The sequence below is a fragment of the Leishmania infantum genome, chromosome 26 (genome assembly GCF_000002875.2).
Source record: "Leishmania infantum JPCM5 genome chromosome 26".
NCBI lineage: Eukaryota > Euglenozoa > Kinetoplastea > Trypanosomatida > Trypanosomatidae > Leishmania > Leishmania infantum.
This window is the reverse complement of record NC_009410.2, coordinates 390,086-409,682: the sequence shown is the minus strand read 5'-3', so window position 1 is coordinate 409,682 and position 19,597 is coordinate 390,086. Positions and strand designations below refer to the sequence as shown.

The following is a 19,597-nucleotide window of genomic DNA, read 5'->3' as shown; positions in this document are numbered from 1 at the left end:
GTCCGAGCGTGCGTGCATCAAGGGGGAGGGCGCAAAATTGTCTTTTTTCATCCTCTCTCAACGCTCGCATAGGACGCCAGAGCCCAGACGCGCGCATCGGCGCACTCGTCAGCTACAAGAGAGGCGGCACACCTGAGGTTGCTCTTCGAAAATGAACATCGTTGAAGGTGAGGGGGGAGGGCGGGTGAGGAAGACGGAACCACGAACCCGACTCACTTTCTCCCTCAAGCGGCTCTTCCCTCCGTCGTTGACGGCATCGTTCCCTGTATCAACTCTGACCCGACGCGTGCGCCGGTATTCGTGGTGCCTGCGCTTGTATCTTTCTCTTTTCGCAGCCTCCTTTCTCTATTTTCCACGCGTATCCGCCTCCTAGTACTACTCTCAGTCTCTCTCTATAGGAGCACTTATGATGCCGTTGGTGGTGCCAGAGCGGCACGAACAGCGAAAGGTGAAGTTCCCCTCCCTCCCCTCTCCCATGAGAAGAAGACCACAAGGGCACCTACATACATGCAGGCCTTTCGAGCCCTCCCCCCTCCCCACCACCGGGGCCGTTTTCCAGGCCTCCACCAGCGCCAGGGCTACAAGCAGATCGCTCGACGGCTTTGCGATGACCTCTTCTCCTTGCGTCGCTGTTTTCCCTCTCTGCTCTCGCTTACCCTGCACACCATCTTCGCTTGCTCTCAGTTGGCGGAGATGTGAAAAAGAAAAGGACGATAAGCGACAGCAACGACTAAAACGACGTTTGCGTTCCCGAGTTGCACGCACAACCGACAGACGCGCAGAGTACCATGACTTCACGCACAGCACAGTCGCGAAGAAATATGATGCGCGTTGCGTGTATGGAGAGGCGGTGGTCTTGGTGGTGGGGTGGGTGGGACAGACCGACAGAAAGAAAACAGCGACGAGCAAAAAACAACAACAACATGTAAAAACATGGACCTGAGAAAAAAAAAACACGCACACACCGAGACAGAATACACACACACGGGCATGGCGCTATGCCCGTGTGTGTGTGTGCGTTCTCTCTCGGTGTGCGGAGAGTGAAGGGCGAACCTTAATAGAATAAGAGGGCGTGCGCCGCGATGGAGGCGCAGAGGCGAGAGGGAGAGCGGAAGGGATATCGGGCGAGGAGGAGGTAGAGGTCGCATGAATGCATACGGAGAGAGGTTGAGGGGGGGGGCACTCACCGACGGAGCTCTCTCACACGCACATATGGATCCAGCCCAAACCTCTCCTCGATTTACTGCTCTCTGCCCTCTCTCCATTCAGCCCAGCCGTGCGCAGTCCTATCTAGCCACCTTAGTCAACGTCTTCGGCGTGGGGCACCCCATCTGAGGGGGCACCGTCCTTGGACCCAGCGCTTGGTGGGGCCTCCATGACACGCTTTTTGTAGAACTCCGACAAGATCGGGTGCGCGATGCCCTCGATCAGCTTCGTCTGCTCCATGTACTCCTCCTTGGTGGCCTCCCGGTTTCTCTCAAGCCAGCTCGAGGCAGCGCTGACGGCGTCCTGGATCTTCTGGCGGTCCCCCTGCGTGATTCCATTCTGCACATCCGGGTCGTCCAGGGTGGCGCGCATGGAGAAGGTGTAGTTTTCCAGCGTGTTGCGCGCCTCGACGCGCTCGCTGTTCATCCTGTCCTCCTCAGCAAACTTCTCGGCCTCCCGCACCATGCTCTCGATCTGCTCCTTGCTCAGACGGCCCGTGTCGTTCTGGATCGTGATGGCCTCCTTTCGACCACCCGACTCTTCGACGGCGCTCACGATGAGGATGCCGTCCGTGTTCACGTCGAAGGTGACGTTGATGCGCGCCTTGCCGCGCGGCATGGGCGGGATGTCGGTCAGCGTGAAGGTGCCGAGGCACTGGCACTGCGAGACCAGCGGACGCTCGCCTTCGTACACCTTGATCACCACGTTACGCTGATTATCGGCGTTGTTCGAGTACGTCTGCGTCTTTTGCACCGGCATCGTCGAGTTGCGCGGGATGAGCACGGACATGACACCGCCGGCTGTCTCCACACCGAGCGAGAGCGGCGTCACGTCAAGCAGCAGCAGCCCGTCCGTCTTGGAGGAATGACCGCCGGCGAGAATGTGCGCCTGCACCGCCGCACCGTACGCAACGGCCTCATCGGGGTTGATGGAGCGGTTCAACTCCTTGCCACCGAAGAACTGCGAGACAATCTGCTGGATCTTTGGGATTCGGGTCGATCCACCGACGAGGACGACGTCGTCCACGTCCTGCGGCTTCATATCCGCATCCGCCAGCACCTTCTTCACCGGCTCCAGGCACTTCTCAAACTGATCGCGGCACATCTCCTCGAAGCGCGCGCGCGTGATCTTCGAGAAGAAGTCGCTGCCCTCGTACAGCGCGTCAATCTCGATGTTTGCTGTCGTGGAGCTGGACAACGTGCGCTTCACGCGCTCGCACGCCGTGCGCAGGCGGCGCGTGGCGCGGGCGTTGCCACGGCAGTCCTTGCCGCAGCGCATCTTGAGCTCAGTGGCGAAGTAGTCGACGAGGCGGTTGTCGAAGTCCTCGCCTCCAAGGTGCGTGTCGCCCGCGGTCGCCTTCACCTCGAACACGCCGGACTCGATCGTCAACAGCGTCACATCGAACGTGCCGCCGCCAAGGTCGAAGATGAGCACGTTCTTCTCTCCCTTGTCTCCCTTGCGGTCCATGCCGTACGCGATAGCGGCGGCGGTGGGCTCGTTGATGATGCGCAGCACGTTGAGGCCAGCGATGGAGCCGGCGTCCTTCGTCGCCTGGCGCTGCGAGTCGTTGAAGTACGCCGGGACGGTGATGACGGCGTCCTTGACGGTCGTGCCGAGGTAGGCCTCCGCCGTCTCCTTCATCTTCTGCAGCACCATAGCCGAGATCTCCTCTGGGAAAAAGGTCTTGGACTGGTTCTGGTACTCGACGTTGATGACCGGCTTGCCGTCCTTGACGGTCACCTTGAAGGGCCAGTGCTTCATGTCCGACTGAAGGTCAGGATCGTCGAACTTGCGGCCGATCATGCGCTTCGCGTCAAACACGGTGTTGCTCGGGTTCATGGCCACCTGGTTCTTCGCGGCATCGCCGATCAGGCGCTCTGTCTCGGTGAAGGCCACATAGGACGGTGTCGTGCGGTTACCCTGGTCGTTGGCAATAATGTCCACCTGCTCGTTCTTGAAGACGCCCACGCACGAGTACGTCGTGCCCAGGTCGATGCCGATGGCGTTGGTAGACGACATGATGGGCGCGCACGGTATCCGCAGCACACTGGTTTAGAAAGAACAACAACAAAAAAAAACAAGCAAACAACGGGTGAGGGCGAGTCTAAAAATGCGTGTGATAGGGTTCGCCTGACGTAAGCTGCACAGCTCTCAGTGCGTGTCGGGTAGCCTTGTACCTCCTGTATGCGAAGGCGACGTGCGTGCGCGTGCACCGCTGACCACGGATACCCTTGACTGCAACTCCACCGCGTTGAGAGAGGGAGGGAGATAGACAGAGAGGGAGTCTTTCACAGAAAATGAAACCAAAACGAGACGTTGCTGATACTAGAGATAAATAAATATATAAATATATATATGTGTGTGTGTGCTAGCTCCGGCACAGCAAAGAGGATGGTGGGGAGAGGGGTGAGGAAAGAGAAGGGCGATGGAAGGTCGTCGTCGTTGTGCGACAGCAGGCAGGAAGGTGCGTGCCCAGACACGACGGTGGCAGTGCGCAACCCACATGCACATGATGTTTGCAGTTCGCAAGAAGCGAAAGGATAACAGAGAAAGTGCCAGAGAGTGAGCGCGTGCGGGGCTTCATTGATCCTTCGCCCCCATCACAGGCGATGCGGGGGCCTAGATTGCCCCGCGTCCCCGACGCTCAGAGAACCAGACGAATGGACCCTCGACGCGGAAGGGGCAGAGGGATGCCGTGAGTATGTGCTGCTCTCCGATTAAAGCTCTTGCGAAAACGGCACTGCCGCGAAAGAAAAGTGTGGAGGTGCGCGCGCCTCGTCGCAGTTCTCGCAGCAGCATCATTCCAGGAAAAGGGTTCCCCAGAGGGTGTGCGCCTCACACTCCCTCATCCAACCGTCAGTGGCGGCGGCCATCACAGCGGCACCACCCGCGGCCACGCAAGCGCCGACCCAGCCCGTGCTTCGGAACTCTATACGACGGACAGCTACGCGGCTTGCAGACATCGGAGACCCGGCCTTCGTGTCACCACCTACATCGATGCAAGCCTGATGCACTTCTTGAACGGAGGGCACAGCAAACGGAACATCCGCCACGTTATATGACACTCTGGCGCTGCTTGGCACACGCACATCATCGTCGACCGCGCTCACTGCCGCGCAGCAAGCACAAAGATGACCTCGCATCGCTTGCGCAGCAGCTGGCGCATAGCCGCGGCGACACGGTGGTGGCCCATCGCCCGCTTTTGAGAAATTGCTATCGTTTGGGGAGGCGAGCAGCCAGCTAGAGATCCACGCCGCCACCGTGCAGGTGGTGGGGACCGCAAATGCACCGGCTGCGACGGTCGCCGCCTCTGATGCCGGCTCCGCAGTTGGCTGGGTACTGTTGTGCGCCTCCACATCCTCGGTGCGCCGCTTCTTATAAATGCGGTCGTGCTCGGAGAGGGACGACGTGGCCAACAGGCGTGCGCTGTCCGCCTCTTCGCCATTGCGACCCGCGCCAGCGGCAGCGGCAGCACCAGCGGTGACAGCCGTGTGTGGCGCCGGTGACACGTACACGACGGTGCCGGCATGATCGTCGTCTGCACTAGTGCCGAGGAGGCTTCCATCGAGCAACACGTACAGTGTCTCAGAAGGCTTCCGGTGTACCTGGTAGCAAATGAGCCACAGGAGGTCATGGTAGAGCGCCGCGTCCATCACCACCGCTGCGGAAGTGTAGGCGAGGCCGCGCCGCGGCGGCTCATGGCCCTGCCCGTGCAGTGATGGCGCACATACGCAGCACCGCAGTCGCTGTTGCGCGGCAGGCGGAACGTGCGTGGATGCGGCGACAATGTCGGTGATTCCATCCGTCTTCTCCCCCTCGTCTGCTGCTGCAGAACCAACCTGCACACTGCAGCAAAGGCATCCGCCGCCGGTCTCCAAGATGCGCTCGATGGCGCGCACCCGCGATGATGTGCCGCAGCTCTCCGCATCCGTCACACCCACCTCGGCCGTTCGCGTCCCGCGCGCCCGAAACATATTTACTGCAGGAAAAGAAGACAAGAGAACAAAGCTGTTCCCCTCGAAGGGGCGCTGACGTGATCGGCTAGCGGCGAGCGGCTGTCCCGCATCCCCACTTGCGACGCTGCCGCCTGCTGCCTGCTCTCGCATTTGCCGTTGCCGACGACACTGCTGCACCAGCGCCCGCTGCAGCGGGAGCATGCTGCCGCTTTCCGGCGGGCACCCCGACGCCGGTACACGTGGCAGCACCTCCGCGGTCCACTCGTATGTAGGCAAGGCCTTGCGCAGGCGCGCCACGCAGAGTGCGGACGTCTTCATCGCCGCCGTCACCGGCGCCGCGGCAGCCGTGGCTAGGGCCAGGTGCCGTTGCGGCTGCAGCTGCAGCGTGGGCCATGGATTCTGCATGAAACTGGTGGTTCTGCTCTTGTCGCTCCAGCAGCAGGCACCGTTGAGGACAGCGGCGACGCACTCCAGAAACCCCGGCCGCACCACCCAGCACCCGGCTGCTGCTGCCACAAGGACACTTTCACGGAGGTTGATTTGGTGCGTCACCACCACATCAGCGTCCTCGCAGCGAGCAACAAAGCGGAGAGGCGGTGCAGGATGCGTGGCCGTGGGAGGTAGAGAGGGGTCGGAGGCACCATCAACGCTGCCGCAGTGGTCGCCCCCTTTCACAGGGGGCTCTGCGGTGCGCAGCCCTCCGCCGATGGGCGGTCTCGGCTCCACCCCGTCGCGGCGACGTGTCAGGACTTCGAGAGCCTCCTCGCATCGGCGCACACGCACTTCTCGGTATGGCAAGTCATGCAACACATAGATGCGCAGACACTCATATGTGCACGATGTCGCCACCGTCGCGCGGGGAAGAGTAGCGGCCGCGGTACCGGCGCCGAGGGCCGTCGGCTCCGTGTGCAGCGGTGACGGTGCCGGCGCCGGCGAGGGCGAGGGACGACGTGACAGGCTCAGTGGCCGGTGCCGGGACCACGGAGAAAGCCCCTGCGCATTGCTGTCGGTGTGCGCACATTGCGCTCCGCATCGCTGTTCCTCCACGGCCGCGTTCGCGACGATGCTCGCTCCTTCATAGGCATCCGCCACGATTGTTGTCGACGGATACGGGGGCGAAGAGGGCCGTCGTGGCGCGCTACACGACCCAAGAAGAGGGCGCACAGCCGTGTGCTCCAACGATGTTGTCGGCCCTGTTGCTGTGAGTGGCCTGGGAATGGGTAGACCAGTGGCTGTGTCAATCACGTCTGGTGCAGGAGACACGCCTTTCGTGCCGTCTTTATGCTCCGCCTCTTCGCGATCGCCGGCCAGCAGACGGGTGGCTGCGTCCTTGCAATGGCCTGAGCCAGCAGCGGTCTCTGCCGTCGCAGCAGGAGCCGGCCCGTACACCTCGGCTGTTGCCGCGATAAAGGTGGTGGGCACCAGCACATCGCCGCTCATGAGCTCCGCGTCTGCGCACGCCACCACCGCGATATCCTGCCGCTGCGGTTGCGAGTCGGGAATAACATCATGCATCCACGAGAAGGCCTCCGGCCCACTGTGATATGGCCCATCCAGCGCCACGTGGACGCGCGCGTGGCTGGCGTCCTGCTGCCCTCCAGCTGCACGGCTACGTTTGTGAGCTTGGTGCTGCTGCGCAGTCCCAGCGGCCATTCCAATCGACCTCGGCCCCATCCCTTCGGCGAGCTCGTCCAGTGTTTGGGCGCCGCGCACACTCCCCGTGCAGCCACCGCCCTGCGGCTGTAGTTGCTTGGCATCGGCTTCTTCACAGCTGATGGTCGTGGTGCTGCTGACGCCATCGGCCTTTGCTTCGACGGTGCCGCCACGACTCAGCTCGGTGCTTCCGCCTAGCAAGCTCGGTAGTATGAACCGCGGCGGAGGCGGCGCGCTTGCATCCGGCGCAGCAGATTCCACATCATAGGGACCATTGACAACTTCTGCCAGTGCCCTCGACCTCTGCAAGTCCGCTACCGAGCTATTCATGCCGATGGCAACTTCTTCTGTGCAGCGACGCTGCTTGTCGGGGCTTGAAAGGGCTGAGTTCTTGGTTGCTGATGAGGTGTAGGCAGCCGTGGCAGCAGCAGCAGCAGCAGCGCCACGCAGTGTACGACGCCGTGGCGTTGAGAGGGCATTGCTGGCACCGACCGTGGAACCCGTTGTCTCCGCTCCCGTCATCTGCAGCGTTGCTCCCGTCTTTGATGGAGTGAGCACCTGTGTGCACTCCGACGAAGATGACGTGCCGGAGGCGCCGCGCTCACGCATGCGCTCGCAGTGCGGGTGAGGCTCACGAGGGGAAAAGGTGACCTTTGACGGGTGTAACTGCGAGGGAGTGTGCGGCAGGAGCGGGCTGCACAGTCGCTGCGGGGTACCGGCGTCGGGATCAGCGTGCGTGGCGATTGAGCGCTCGCGCCAGCGTTGCGCCGATGACGGCAGCGGCGTGGATCCTGGGGAGAAGAAGTTGAAGAGGTTGCCGAGGTGCTCCACGTAAGCTTCCGCGTCCTGCTGCTCGAGCAGCGAGCGGGTGTTGTGCTGCGAAGCAGATGATGAGTAGCGACGGCGATGCTGAAGGTGGTGCCCATGGCCGCCAGCGGACGGAGTCCCGGCACTGCAAGCACGAAGGGTCATGGATTGCGAGGTGGAGTGGGGGCCGGACGGGGTCTGCGGGCAAGGCGGAGGCGGCACCGGTGAGGAGAGAGGCTGTGGCGGCGGAGACTGTTGACGGTGTTGCGCGACGTTACCTGGCGGTGGTGCGTCTCTGACGGGAGGCGTGCACGGCTCTACGCCGCTATCGCACCACGTCGTCGACGCACCGGAAACGCGCCGCATCACCGGTGTGCGACACTCCTTATGCTCTTCCATTTCTTTATCGCCTTTGTCGGGCGTTGGGCCGTAGTCCAGCAGCCGAGGATGCGGCGGTGTGTGTGGCGCCCCCGACTCCAACGCGCCACGTGGTGGGATCCCCACCCGCTTGCGGTGCTGCTCAAGGTGCGGCGCACGGCTAGCTTCGTGTGCCTCCAGAGCACCAGACGGCGCCGGATCGGCGGGAGAGGGCGCGGCTACATGGCCCCGGTGCTCGCTCAGGCGACAGTGGTTCGGCGATTGCCACGGCGGCGGCGGCCTTTGTGCCTGTGCAGCTCGTCGGTGCACCGCTGTGCGAGCGGCCTGGGAGGAGGCAAGCAGAGCCTTCTGCTTCTCCACCTGCACGAGCGCGAGCAGGTCGGCCGGTGGCGCGTACCCCGCCTCATCCACGAAAGCGCCCCATTCGACGCACGCTGCCAACCACTCGAGGCCCACCAACGACACCTCGTCGCGCGCGGCGCAGCGCGCAACGCTCTCGATGCTCTCCATCGGCCAGTACGGAAAAAATCTGCCACCGTCACTGCTGCCAACCACGGCATCCCTTTTACTCACCACGTCACTTGTGAACGCGTCGCCGATAGTACCAGAGAGAATGCCGCCCACGTCTACCGACACGACGTGCGTGACAGCCGACGGCGAGAAGGTATCGGCGACATGGCCGCCCAAGGCCCCGACCGCGTTGCGAAGCCCCAGAAGCAGCACGCGGAGCAGCGGCACCAGCGATGCATCGGGCGTGAGACGAGGCTCGATGGTGGCAGTCGTCGCCGACGGAGACGCTGCTTCAACGCGCGACCAGCACCTCTCGCCCTCCGCAGCCGGCGGCGTGGGAAGCTTCCATAGGACCGATATGCACACACCCACCGAGTCGGTTTTGCTGTAACGGCGCTCCAGCACCCAGCTTGAAAGCGCCGGCCTGTACGGCGGCGCCCTAGCTTGGCCAACACAGCCGTTGCCAGCGGTCACAGCACCAGCGCGCGACCGTTGCCCCGCTTCGTCACCATTGCCTTCGGGCGTGATGCTTCCCTCGACGTCGAGGCGTAGCTGAGTCCCCGTGTGCCGTGCCGGGGCTTTCTGCGAGGGTGCGCCACCGCCTCCTCGCTGTTCGTGCTGGTGGTGAAAGAGGCGCATGTCCGGCGCGCTGGGGATCGACATGTCAAATAGGAAGCAACTGTGCGGGTTGAGGCAGTAGCCGACGGCGACGCATGCAAGCACGTAGTCCATCGTCACGGCAGGGAGGCGGTGAAGAGCGTGAAGGCGCTTGTAAGCTGACGCTGGCCCTGCTGCGGCGCGGCCTGGCAAGCCCTTCTTGCGTCGGACGGTTGCATCAGCAGCGCTAGCCACGCCGCTCTCGTCTCCGGCGGCGCGCTGGAAGCTGTGCGGCAGCAGACACAGCACCGGCGCCTGCTGGCATAGATGCGACATCAGTTGCAGCTTGGCCGTGAGGCGGGCCACCTCGGCGGCGTTCGCCTGCTCTGCGTCGGCGCTCGCGCACACGGCGCCGTTGCACCCAGAGGGCATTTTGTCACGGGCCTGGCGGCTGGTCTGGTGTGCGGTCTCGACGTCTCCCCTCACACGACGCAGCTTTTGCCGGAGCCTTGCATACGCGACGCCACGGCGCAGCGCGCGCGCGAAGCGCTGCGCTTCCTGATCCTGCTGCGCACCAGCGCTTGTAGCCGCCACGGCCACTGAAGGCTGCTGCTGCCAAAGTGTTTCCCAGTCGTGTGCGGCTCGCTTCTCAACTCGGCCGCCGCCGTAGCGGATGAGGCCACGCACCACAGCCCAGTCCACGCGAGCGTACTCGCCTTCAACGCAGCAGAAATGGCATGCCGCGAGTACCGTGCCGCGTCCTTCACGGCCGATCTCGGCAGCGCCGGCACTCCCTTGTGCTTCGTCGCCGTCGCCCGAGACACGGAAGAGCGCGACGAGCTGAGTGAACCGACGCACTGCCGTCTCCAAGGCTTCTTTGTAGGAATGCTGCGCATCCTCCGCGCCGAGGCTAGTCTTCTCCTCGTGCAGAGGCTGCTGAACACTAGAGGATGCCGGTGCAGTTACTGAAACCGCAGATACAGACGTTGCCGCTGTCAGCGAGTCGTCCTCCTCTACAGGTGCGCTGCTGGACGCCGGCTGCTTCGCAGAGTTGCCCAGATCCGGCCGCGCAATGTAGTGCATCTCGCCGTCCTTTACCTGCTTTCGCGACTCCAAGCCAGCCGATGCAGCTGCTGCTGCGATGCCGTGGAGCCCCTGTGCCGCTATGGGGGTGGCGCTGCTTGCCCACGAGATGGCAGGTGCCTGCCGCACCCGTATGTAGTACTTGAGGTCTGCCATGTCCGGTAGTTCATCGGGCGAGAGCGGCGGGAGCGCGTGAAAGAGCGGCCGCCGTGCCAGTGCTGCACTCGCCTCGGACTCTGCCGCTGCCGCAAGGTGCTCCTCTAGTAGCCCAACGAGCGTTTCGGGTGGTGTGGTGACTGCCGTCCAACACGTGTCGGTGTAGCGTCCTTTGCCGTCAACAGTCCGCCCATGCGCAGCACTCCGCTGCGCCGCCTCCGATTTCGCTGCGAGCTTCGCCGTTTCGCAGGCCTTTTGCGCCTCTGACGCCGCGTCCTCGAGCCACCGGAGCGGGGCCATGCGGCTCCGTGGAATACCGCAGACGTCCGCCAGCGTCCGCACCACCGCGGCGTCCATCTCCCAGTACCGTATGGTCACGGCCACACCATGGCCAGCGTGGTCGCAACGGTGACAATTCGCGCCGAAGCTCCCAGTTGACAAGGCACTGCGGCGGAGTGCGGGTCGCTTCGGCCGCCGCTTCTTGCCCCCCTTTGTGCCTCTCTCGTCGTCGCGTGAATCGACGGCGGGGCGCATCGTATACCGCTTCTTGGTGAGTAGGCGGCTCCCAAGAAGAACGATATCTGTGGCGGATGTTGGCACAGGAGAGCGCAGCAGCCGGCACTGTTCACACCATCGCGCTGTCTTGCGCAGCTCCAGCTCGGTGCATCCGAGCACGCATATGGTGAGGTACGGCGGATGCATGGCGAGCAGCGGCGAAGCTCGGCGTGCCGTGGTGGCACCGCGAACTCTCGTTTCGCAAGCATCGAGCTGCTCCGCGGATGCCAGGTCCAGCTCATCCGCCGCCACGCAGGACTCCGCCAAATCCTGGGTGGCGGCTAGTAGTTCTCCGCCGCCCGCGAATGCCTGCGACAACGCTGCCACTCTGTCGTCAGGGCGCATCGCAGCGGCGTGTTGCGGTACCGCATCCCGCGCCGGCAGCTGCGGCGGAAAACGCTCTGCGCTGCGATGCATGGCGTAGTACTCAGCGGTGCGTTGCCCCAGCGCCGCTGCATCCGCTCCATCGCGCTGTGCACATGCGATTAGCTCGTCGGTGCGGCTCGACTGGCGCGGTGGCGCGGGCTCACGGTGAAGGAGGGCGTTTGTTGTCCACCGAGGCGACGGGTCTACGGCAGCGGTGCCCCAGCTGGCACCCACTGTCGCCGTCAGCAACTCTTGGCCAGCATGACACCCCTGGGATGAGGAACCTGGAGGAAGTCCGAGCCCGGTGTTTGCGCTGTAGTAGTCCGGAAGGACAACCTGCAGTGTCGACGGCTCCTCCGCGCCTGCATTAGCGAGGTCCTCTACATCGGCTGTGTTCACTGTCAGCCTCTCCAAGCCAGCTTGTAAAGCCGGCGATATTGTAGTCGTAGCAGTCGTAGACGTAGCTGTCGTGGGAGTGGTACCCGTGAGATGGTCGGCCGCATTGATGGCGTCAGCCGAGCTGCTAACACCTGGGTACGCGTCCGCGCGCCGAGTCTGCTGTTCGTCGAGAGAGGACGCCAGCGCGCAGCCCAGCAGCTCCTCCCACGCATCCGGGTCGGACACCGTCGACGCCGAGTCGGTGCAGGACGAGGAGGACTGCCTAGAGTCGCCCCGAAGGGCGATGCTGTCGAGTGGGGTGGGGGACGTTCTGCCCTCCTTGCCGTTATCTGCCGCGCCTCCGTCGCTCTGGAGACCGCAGCTGGCTGTCGACGCGTCACCTCGGTCGGCGAAGACGGAGAGGATGCGCGTCCACTCAGAGCTTCCCCCCGCTGGTGAGCCCACACGACAGACTTCAAGAATTGCGTCGAAGTCGCTGCCGTCGAGCGCGTCCGCGTACTGGTGTTGGCCGTCTTCCGCGTCGTCGTTGCAGGGTCGGCGCGTCTGTGTGCTCGACTTGTACATCACCGCTGCTATGCCGTGCGTCCACGTCGGCGGAGGCAGGCGGTCCAGACGCAGCATTGTGAACAGCTTGACGTAGTCCACCACCGGGACGTCGAGCTCCAGCGCAAAGCGCACCTTGTCGGTCAGCCACGCTGCCTTGGGCGCGCCACCACGACGGCCAGGCGGCGCCATTTCTGGACCTGAGTTTTCCATCAGCCCCGCGTTAGCGCGCTGCATCGCTGCGTGCCGTAGGTGCTGGTTAAGGCGTCTTTGTGCCGCATCACCTTCTCGGTCAGCACGGAGAAGTCGCTGAAGTGCCTGCACGCACTCCGCGCTAGTTAGCAGCACGTCGCACTTGTACGTGAGAGAGGGCTCTACAACCGCCCCGTGCGCGGTGCACACGCTGTCTATCGCCGCCTTCTCCGACGTTGACAGCCCAGTTGTGGAAAAGGCGTACCCATACAGCCATGGCACGGCATACAGGTCATGGAGGGAGGCAGAGGCAGCCCCGCTGGCACCACAAACGCCACCGCTGGTGGGCAGCGCTGGGCATCCCATCGCCACCCACTTCGGCAGCACCACTGGTATTCCTTGACGAGCGGCGAGCAGCCGCTTCCTTGTGAAGCCGCGCCGAGCCACCAAGACGGTTGTCGAGCTCGTCAGCTTCGATTCGACCCGAACCCCTGGCAGTACGGAGACCAGCTGCGTGCACACAGAGAGCGAATCCGCACAAGGTATCGCATCACCGCCTGCGGCGTGCGCAAAGGGGTTGCCATACGCGTCGTTGCCCTCATCGCCGTTCTCTCCCCACTCATCCTCGTCACGGAAACCCGTGAAGGAGACGAGGCAGGTGGGGCCTGCGCTCGCTGCGGCAGAGGAGAATGAAGAGAGGGGCTTGAGGCCTGCATGTGCTTCGCTGCGGCTATGCAAGTGCTCCTGCGGCTCGCGAGTCGTCTTCGCATCCTCTTCCGAACTTCTGTTTTCCCCGTGATGATCTTCCGCGTCGCTGTCGCTGCGTCGCGGCCCACTCAGGTCAAGCTGGTGATTCTTGCGCGTTTCCAGGTTCGGCTTCACGGCCGCGAGGACCTTTGTGTGCGACCGGAGCGGATGTGTGCGGTCAGCCATGGCCAGCTGCGAATGAGCGAAGCGGTGAGGGGTGCGGGTAGGGGCCACAGCTGACAAATAAAAATCCGCGAGCGAATAGGTGATGCGGCTTGCAAACAATGTCTGTGTGCAGTGCGCAGGCGAAGCTCGAGAAAAGCGCGTGTGTGGGAGGGAGGGAGGGGTCGCAGTGCATGGAGAAAGAGGAGGATAAGCACGAGGCAGTCGTGATCTATGGGCTGTGATGAAGGCAATATACACAGTATAAAGCGAAGCGCAGAAGTGTGTGTGCGTCGCGTCTGTGCGCGCAATCGTGTACGTGGGGTTACTTTCCTGTGCGTTGCTCTGCGTATGATGAGCATCTATGAGCAGAAAAGCCCCACCTCCTAGAGAGACCGACAGAGGTCGTCTGTCCGCGGCGCTTGTGCGAATGCGAGCTGGGGATGGGGGCGTTGCACTGCCCCGAGTGTCGAAGCTGAAGAAGGACAAAGAGAGAGAGGAGCGGGGGAGGGGGGGGGGAAGGGGAGGGGGAGAGTTGACAATACGTCTTCAGCTGGCAGAGTGGCCTTGAGCTGAGGTATATATATATATATGTGTGTGTGTGTGTGTGCTTTTCTCACCGCTACCGCAACTGCTTTGTGCGCTTCTCTCTTTCGTAAACCCACCCCATACTGAGCGGGCGAGCAGAGGAAGAAGAGCTAGCATGCCCCTGCCGCTGTCTCTGTCTGAGTAAGGAGGGGCCCGGGAGAAGCAGGGCGGGGTGCGCTGTTCGCCACACACGCACACTTGACCTCACTAGACCGAAGAAGCAATCACGCCCCGAAGTGACCGCAGGATGTGCAGGTGTGCAGCTCGTTTCCTTGCGTCCCTTCCCCTCTCTTTTCTGCTGCGATGCACGCTCCTTTTCTTGTGATCACGCAAGAGTACGTCTGCTGCATCCATCCATGCACACGCTCTTTCCACCGCCTCTACTGCGTACTTTATCCCCCTTAGGTGCTGTGTAAGCTGCACAGACACGGAGCAGCACGGCGGAGCACCAGTGCGCCCCCATTCCTCCTCCCTTCTCTTAAAGTATGTACATGTGAAACAGAGCAAAAAGACGTGAGGAAGGGAGAGGATGGCGGGGCTCGCTGCGCCATGTGCGCATGCGTGTGCGTGCCTGTCCGCAAGTGCCCCGCTTCCATGAACACTAGACTCAGTCTATCCTTTCTACATGCGCCTCGAGCTCGAGACTCGGCTGTGGATGAGGGAGGCAGGCACCAGCAAAGGCGTATCATGGCCGTACCACCACTACCACTGTGACCAAGCCGCTGATACGGATGCTCTTTCTCGAGCTGCGTCGTCCAGCACAGGTATAGGAGAATGGGACATCAAAGAAAAAGCCCGACCATAGCAGTTGCCTTACCGCTGGCGAAACGGATGCTAGGCTGGGGGAGGGGGAGGGGGCTAGTGGTGGCCGGAATAGCGGCGTGTCCGACTAATCAAAGGAAAACAACCGCAGTGCGGATGGTGCTGGCGTGCATCTCGGCCAGCCGCTAAGTCGGCGGTTGCCGCAAGTGACACACCGGCTACCAGAAGCGTCACAACGGCAGACGCCAGCAGGACACACACCTACACACCCAACGCACGCACAAGCCAACAGGGGGTGTTTCCATTCTGTGTCTGCCCCTCCTCCACATCGTCGTCGTCTTTCACTCCGCCTTTCTCTTTACACCGCACTGGGAACGAAAATGTCGTCGTTCTCGCTGTCATCGCCTGCGCCTGTAGCGGTCGAGGCTGCCGCCTCGACACGCTGATTCGAACTCAGCACACGCTGCTGCTGCTGCAGCTGCGACGACGATGCGGCTCGAACCTCTCTGAGCGGCTTGTTCTCGTGTTGGCTGGCGATCATCCCAACTGCGGCAGCATCAGAGGCGTCGGCCTGCGCATCAGTATTGCTCACATTCATCATTATTGCCCTCATTGCCGCGGCTGACCGCCCACCTGTGCCGCTGCCGGCTTGGTTGTCGTCATCAGCGTCATCTTCACTTTCAGAGCTGGTGGAAGAGGAGTCGGGCTCGGACGTCGGCGGACGGCCGTGCCGCTGCCCAGTCTCTCTGGAGCTTCGACCGGCGCGGTTCCGGCCGCGGCTGTCGGCCGTGTCCGCGGCTGTCGACAGCGCTGCCACCGTGGTGATGGCGTTTATGTAGTCCTCGTGCGGCGCCTCAGCAGCGCCGGCGCGCTGATAGCGTGAGATGAGGCGGCGGAAGTCTTCCAGCCGCTGCTTCTCCGCCGCGGCCCTTTCTTCCTGAATCGCGTGCCGCTCCTTCTCCTCTCCGTCGTCGCCGCCGATGGCCCACGCCGTGACCACTCGGCGCTCCTCGGCAAATACCGGACGGTCGTCCAAGTGAAGCAGCCTTTTGCACCGCGAAAGGACGCGCTTGCGGTAGCGGGGGAGCGACCGGACGAGCGGGTTGCCGGAGAGCTTGAGCGACTGCAGGCGCGGCAGGCGCTCGAGGATCAGCAGCAGTGCTTCGCCGTCCGCGATGTGGTTGTGACTGAGGTCCAGCACCGCCAGCGAGCGGTAGCAGAGAAGCCCGAGGCAGTCCTCGAAGCCCTGCAGGCGGTTGCCCGCCAGGTTGAGACTGCGCAGCGAGCTGCACGGGTTGCGGTGCTCCGGCGCCGGCGGTGGTGGCTGCTTGAGGGGCAAGGATGAGACTCTGCGCTGGTGGTCCTCATCCCTTGCCTCCTCCGCCTCCTCGCTCTCCGGCAGTGGGCTGTGCCCGCAGAAGACCGAGAAGACATCGGCGGTGTGGCGGTAGCGCTCCAGCTGCACGGCACGCTGCCGCTTAGCGTCTTCTGGCAAGGCGACCACGATCAGATCCTCGGAAGGCGCAGTCCCGCCTGCGCTGTAAGGGTCATGCGACACCTGCTGCCGCCGCTGCTCCTGCTCGCGCTGCAGGCTTTTGGAGAGCAAGAGACTCGCACCGGAGGTCATTGCCGACGTCGGTGATGTGCCGTCTGCCACCTCGCTGGCATGGTGCTGGCGCACCGCGGAGTCGTAGTGGGCACAGTGCGGCTCTACCGTCTTGAAGAAATTGCCTGATAAGTTCACCGTGTCCAGTCTCTCGAACCGCGAGAGGTCCGGCATGGATCGGAAGAGATTGTTGTGCAGGTACAGCTGGCGCACGGTTGGGTAGAGGGAGCTGAAGGCGTCGCGGTCCGCTGGCAGCACATCGGCCGCCAGCGGAAGCGAGGACTCTTTCTGAGCAACGCTGTCTGGCGAGAGCGCGTCTTGGTGGCGCATCGCCTCTGTGTTGGGGTCTACGTGCTGTGCCAAAGGCTCAGCCGGCACTGCGGCCCGCTCAGCCTCGGCTGCCTCCAGCTCCGACGCAAACGGGTCCACGCGCGCTGGCGGGCGCACCTGCGTATAGCCCCCGCCGCACGGCAGCACCGAGAGTCCGTTGCCCTCCAACCAGAGCACTTTTACGTCGGTGTAGGGCTCGAAGGCGGTGGGGGCAATGCTGTCGTAGCCACGATTGTGCAAGTACAGCTTCTCGTTGCAGATGGGGTTGCGATAAAAACCCTGCTTAATGCACTCGCGGATGATGCCATCGGTGGTGAGCGTGTTTGCCGTGCTGTTCGCGCCACCGGAGGACGTGGCAAAGGACTCATTGGTGTCCGACACCACCGTTGAGGTGATGTCGTTGGTGCTGCGGATGTCAGTGGATGACATTGGCGTGCCAGTTCCAGGACGGAGGGAGGGGGGTGCAGAGAAGAGAGGAGGTGCGCGGGAGCACGAGAGAGGGCGCAGCGTAAAGGGGTGGCACGCGCCAGGTGCGAACGTGTATCGCCTCTATGCGTGTGCGCGCTGCACTCGGATGGGGTCGGCGCACAACTTGCCTCGATTGCGGCAGAGCGCCGCATGCATGCGGAAGGAGAAAGAAATCGCGTGAAGAGAGGCAGGAGGGAGGGTTCGAGAGCCGTGGCAAGAGGAAGCGTGGGGGGGGCCCTGCCTCACCGTTGCAGCGCCAGTATGTCAAAGAGGGAAGGACCGCCGGCGAGCACGCTGGTAGGGCGGCACGATGAAGTACGTGAGAGTGACTGATGAACGCGCCTGAGGCAAATTGAGACCGGATGCACGCGGAGCCGAGCGGAGAATCAGCCCGGCATGACTTGCGCATGCTTTTCAGGGTGCGCGATGGCGTTTTTGTGCGTGTGCGTGCCATCGAGAGCTCAGCAGAGCCAGCACTGGATAGAGCGATCACGAAGGTGGGGAAGGGGAGGGCTAGGAATATACAGCGGCAACGGTAGGGACAAGGTGCAAACCCGACGCTACCAACTCCATCCCGCTCAATGCCTCATGTGAGCGCCACTGAGCCGCGACGCCCCGAGAGGGCAACACATTAAGCGATTTGAGAGCTGTACCAGCATAGATGCATGTCTTGATTGCCCTCGACGCCAATGTGCGCACGGAGATGTCGAATAACATTAAGCTGCTCCGCTGTCAGTAGCGCGCGTGCCGTGCCAGCCGAAGTCTGGGATGCTTCGCCGCCGCCGCCGCCGTTGCCCGCTCCTTTCGCGACTGCTTCCACAGAGGCGAAATAGTCGCGAGCGGCATCCAAGTTGGCGCGGAGGTGGTCAGGCCTGTGGCTCCGCACCAGCGTGCAGTAGCCCTGTGCGAAGCCCCACATGAGTATCATGTCCTCCAAAGAGTACGGCTTGACGGCCTCAGGTGACGCCGCCTGCGGTGGTGCTGGCACATGATTTCCATCGCTCTGGTTCGAAAAGTACCGCGCGTGCACCTCAAGCAGTCGCGGGTGCTGCAAGAGACGCGCGTCCCCCTTGCCAAGTGGGGAGTACTGCTGCAGCAGCATACCGTGGCGTCGGCGACAGTACGTTTCGACGTCACGCTGAATGCAGAGAGGGTGCAGCTCAATCTGATTCAGGATGGGCGGTGAAAGCAGATGCGACGATGCAGAAGCCGGCCATGCCTCGGAAGACGAGGGTGAGGAGGCACTGCTCGTGTTGCTGCAATGCCTGTGCGCCGCAACGTCTGCGTTCCTTTCGCCCTTGATGGAAGCATGCGGTTGCGCCGCAGCAGCGACGGCCTCATCCTCACTACGCCCACCGTCGCCGTCGTGGAAGCAGTTCAGCTCCTTGAAGTGCCGCGGCAGAAAGTTCGACACACCACAGTAACGCACTTTGCCCAGAGCCTGCAGCTCGTGCATGATGCGCCAGCACCGCGCGCGGGCCGCTTGATGACCTGATGCGTCTTGCGGCTTTAGCCCGCCGCACCCCGGCCAGTGCATCAGCACGCAGTCGGCGTAGTCGATGCGTAGCTTGCGGATGCTGTCGAGGATTCCCTGCCGCACCGCTTCGTCAGTACCCATGCTCTTCATCGCGATCTTCACCACAATGAATAGGTCCGCTCGCGGAACGCCGCTGCTGATGATGCCTTCACCCACGAGCTCCTCGTTGCGGTACGCCGCGGCGGTGTCGATCAGACGGTAGCCCATCTGGAGAGCGGCCCGCACGGCGCTCACGCAGGCGTCCCCACGAAGTTCGTAGGTGCCGATGCCGATCGGAGGCACCCCGAATGACAGGGATGGAAGAAAGCCAGCAGCAGCCACCGCCGTCGTGGCCATTGTGCTTTTGCGTGCGCGCGTCCGTGCACCTGCGCGCGTGCAGAGTAGGAAGGGCAGGGGGAAGTGGCACAGACGATGAGGGCCGGCATGGGAGAAGAAGAGAGGCGAGCAGCGGGGCCAGCGGGAGGTGTAGCGTATTAAACTGAACCACGCAGCACTAAGGACAGGACGAAGGGGCGGTTGCGCGGCACTCACATACAAGCACAGCGGGGGGCCCATAACGGGGCGGGCCGAGGTTTGGGAAAGGGGTCTTGAGGGAGGCTGCAGAGCTGCAGACACACGTGCTGCTCGTCTCCATGTCACCAGGCATCGCACACTTCCATCTATACTCAAGGCAGGGCATTTCCGCCAAGGACACACCGACCAGACCGCTTGGTAGCTCGGTAGAAGAGTGCAGGAGGCGCGCGAAGCAACGGCGGTGACGCGGCCGTACCCGCGCGCTCGCCCCCTCCCCATTCGCTCACGCTTCGCGCGCCTCTCGCACTCTCCCCTCGCGGCTCTGTCGGCGTTCCTCCTTTATTTTTCGTTCGTCTCAGCCGCTGCTTTCGCGCTTGTCTGTTATGTCACTTACGTGAAGAGGAGCGGATGCGCACACATTGGACGCCGGCAAGATTTGTGGTCGGACGCACGCCGAAGACAGGCATGGGAGGCAGACAGAGA

At 63.0% G+C, this 19,597-nt stretch overlaps 4 protein-coding genes across 4 annotated transcripts; all 4 read right to left on the bottom strand.

The window, feature by feature from the left end:
• Positions 1-1,299: 1,299 nt before the first annotated feature.
• On the bottom strand, positions 1,300-3,225 carry HSP70.4 (heat shock protein 70-related protein; the record flags this gene model as incomplete). The annotated part of the gene is made up of 1 exon (XM_001470427.1): positions 1,300-3,225. One exon carries the CDS (start codon positions 3,223-3,225, stop codon positions 1,300-1,302), a length of 1,926 nt encoding a protein of 641 aa, XP_001470464.1.
• A 779-nt stretch (positions 3,226-4,004) lies between these two features.
• On the bottom strand, positions 4,005-13,334 carry LINJ_26_1210 (conserved hypothetical protein; the record flags this gene model as incomplete). The annotated part of the gene is made up of 1 exon (XM_001470426.2): positions 4,005-13,334. One exon carries the CDS (start codon positions 13,332-13,334, stop codon positions 4,005-4,007), a length of 9,330 nt encoding a protein of 3,109 aa, XP_001470463.2.
• Positions 13,335-15,018: 1,684 nt separating this feature from the next.
• On the bottom strand, positions 15,019-17,025 carry LINJ_26_1200 (conserved hypothetical protein; the record flags this gene model as incomplete). Its single annotated transcript, XM_001470425.1, has 1 exon — positions 15,019-17,025. One exon carries the CDS (start codon positions 17,023-17,025, stop codon positions 15,019-15,021), a length of 2,007 nt encoding a protein of 668 aa, XP_001470462.1.
• Positions 17,026-17,695: 670 nt separating this feature from the next.
• On the bottom strand, positions 17,696-19,393 carry LINJ_26_1190 (aldo/keto reductase family-like protein; the record flags this gene model as incomplete). Its single annotated transcript, XM_001470424.1, has 1 exon — positions 17,696-19,393. The coding sequence occupies one exon, from the start codon at positions 19,391-19,393 to the stop codon at positions 17,696-17,698; it is 1,698 nt and encodes a 565-aa protein (XP_001470461.1).
• Positions 19,394-19,597: the final 204 nt, after the last annotated feature.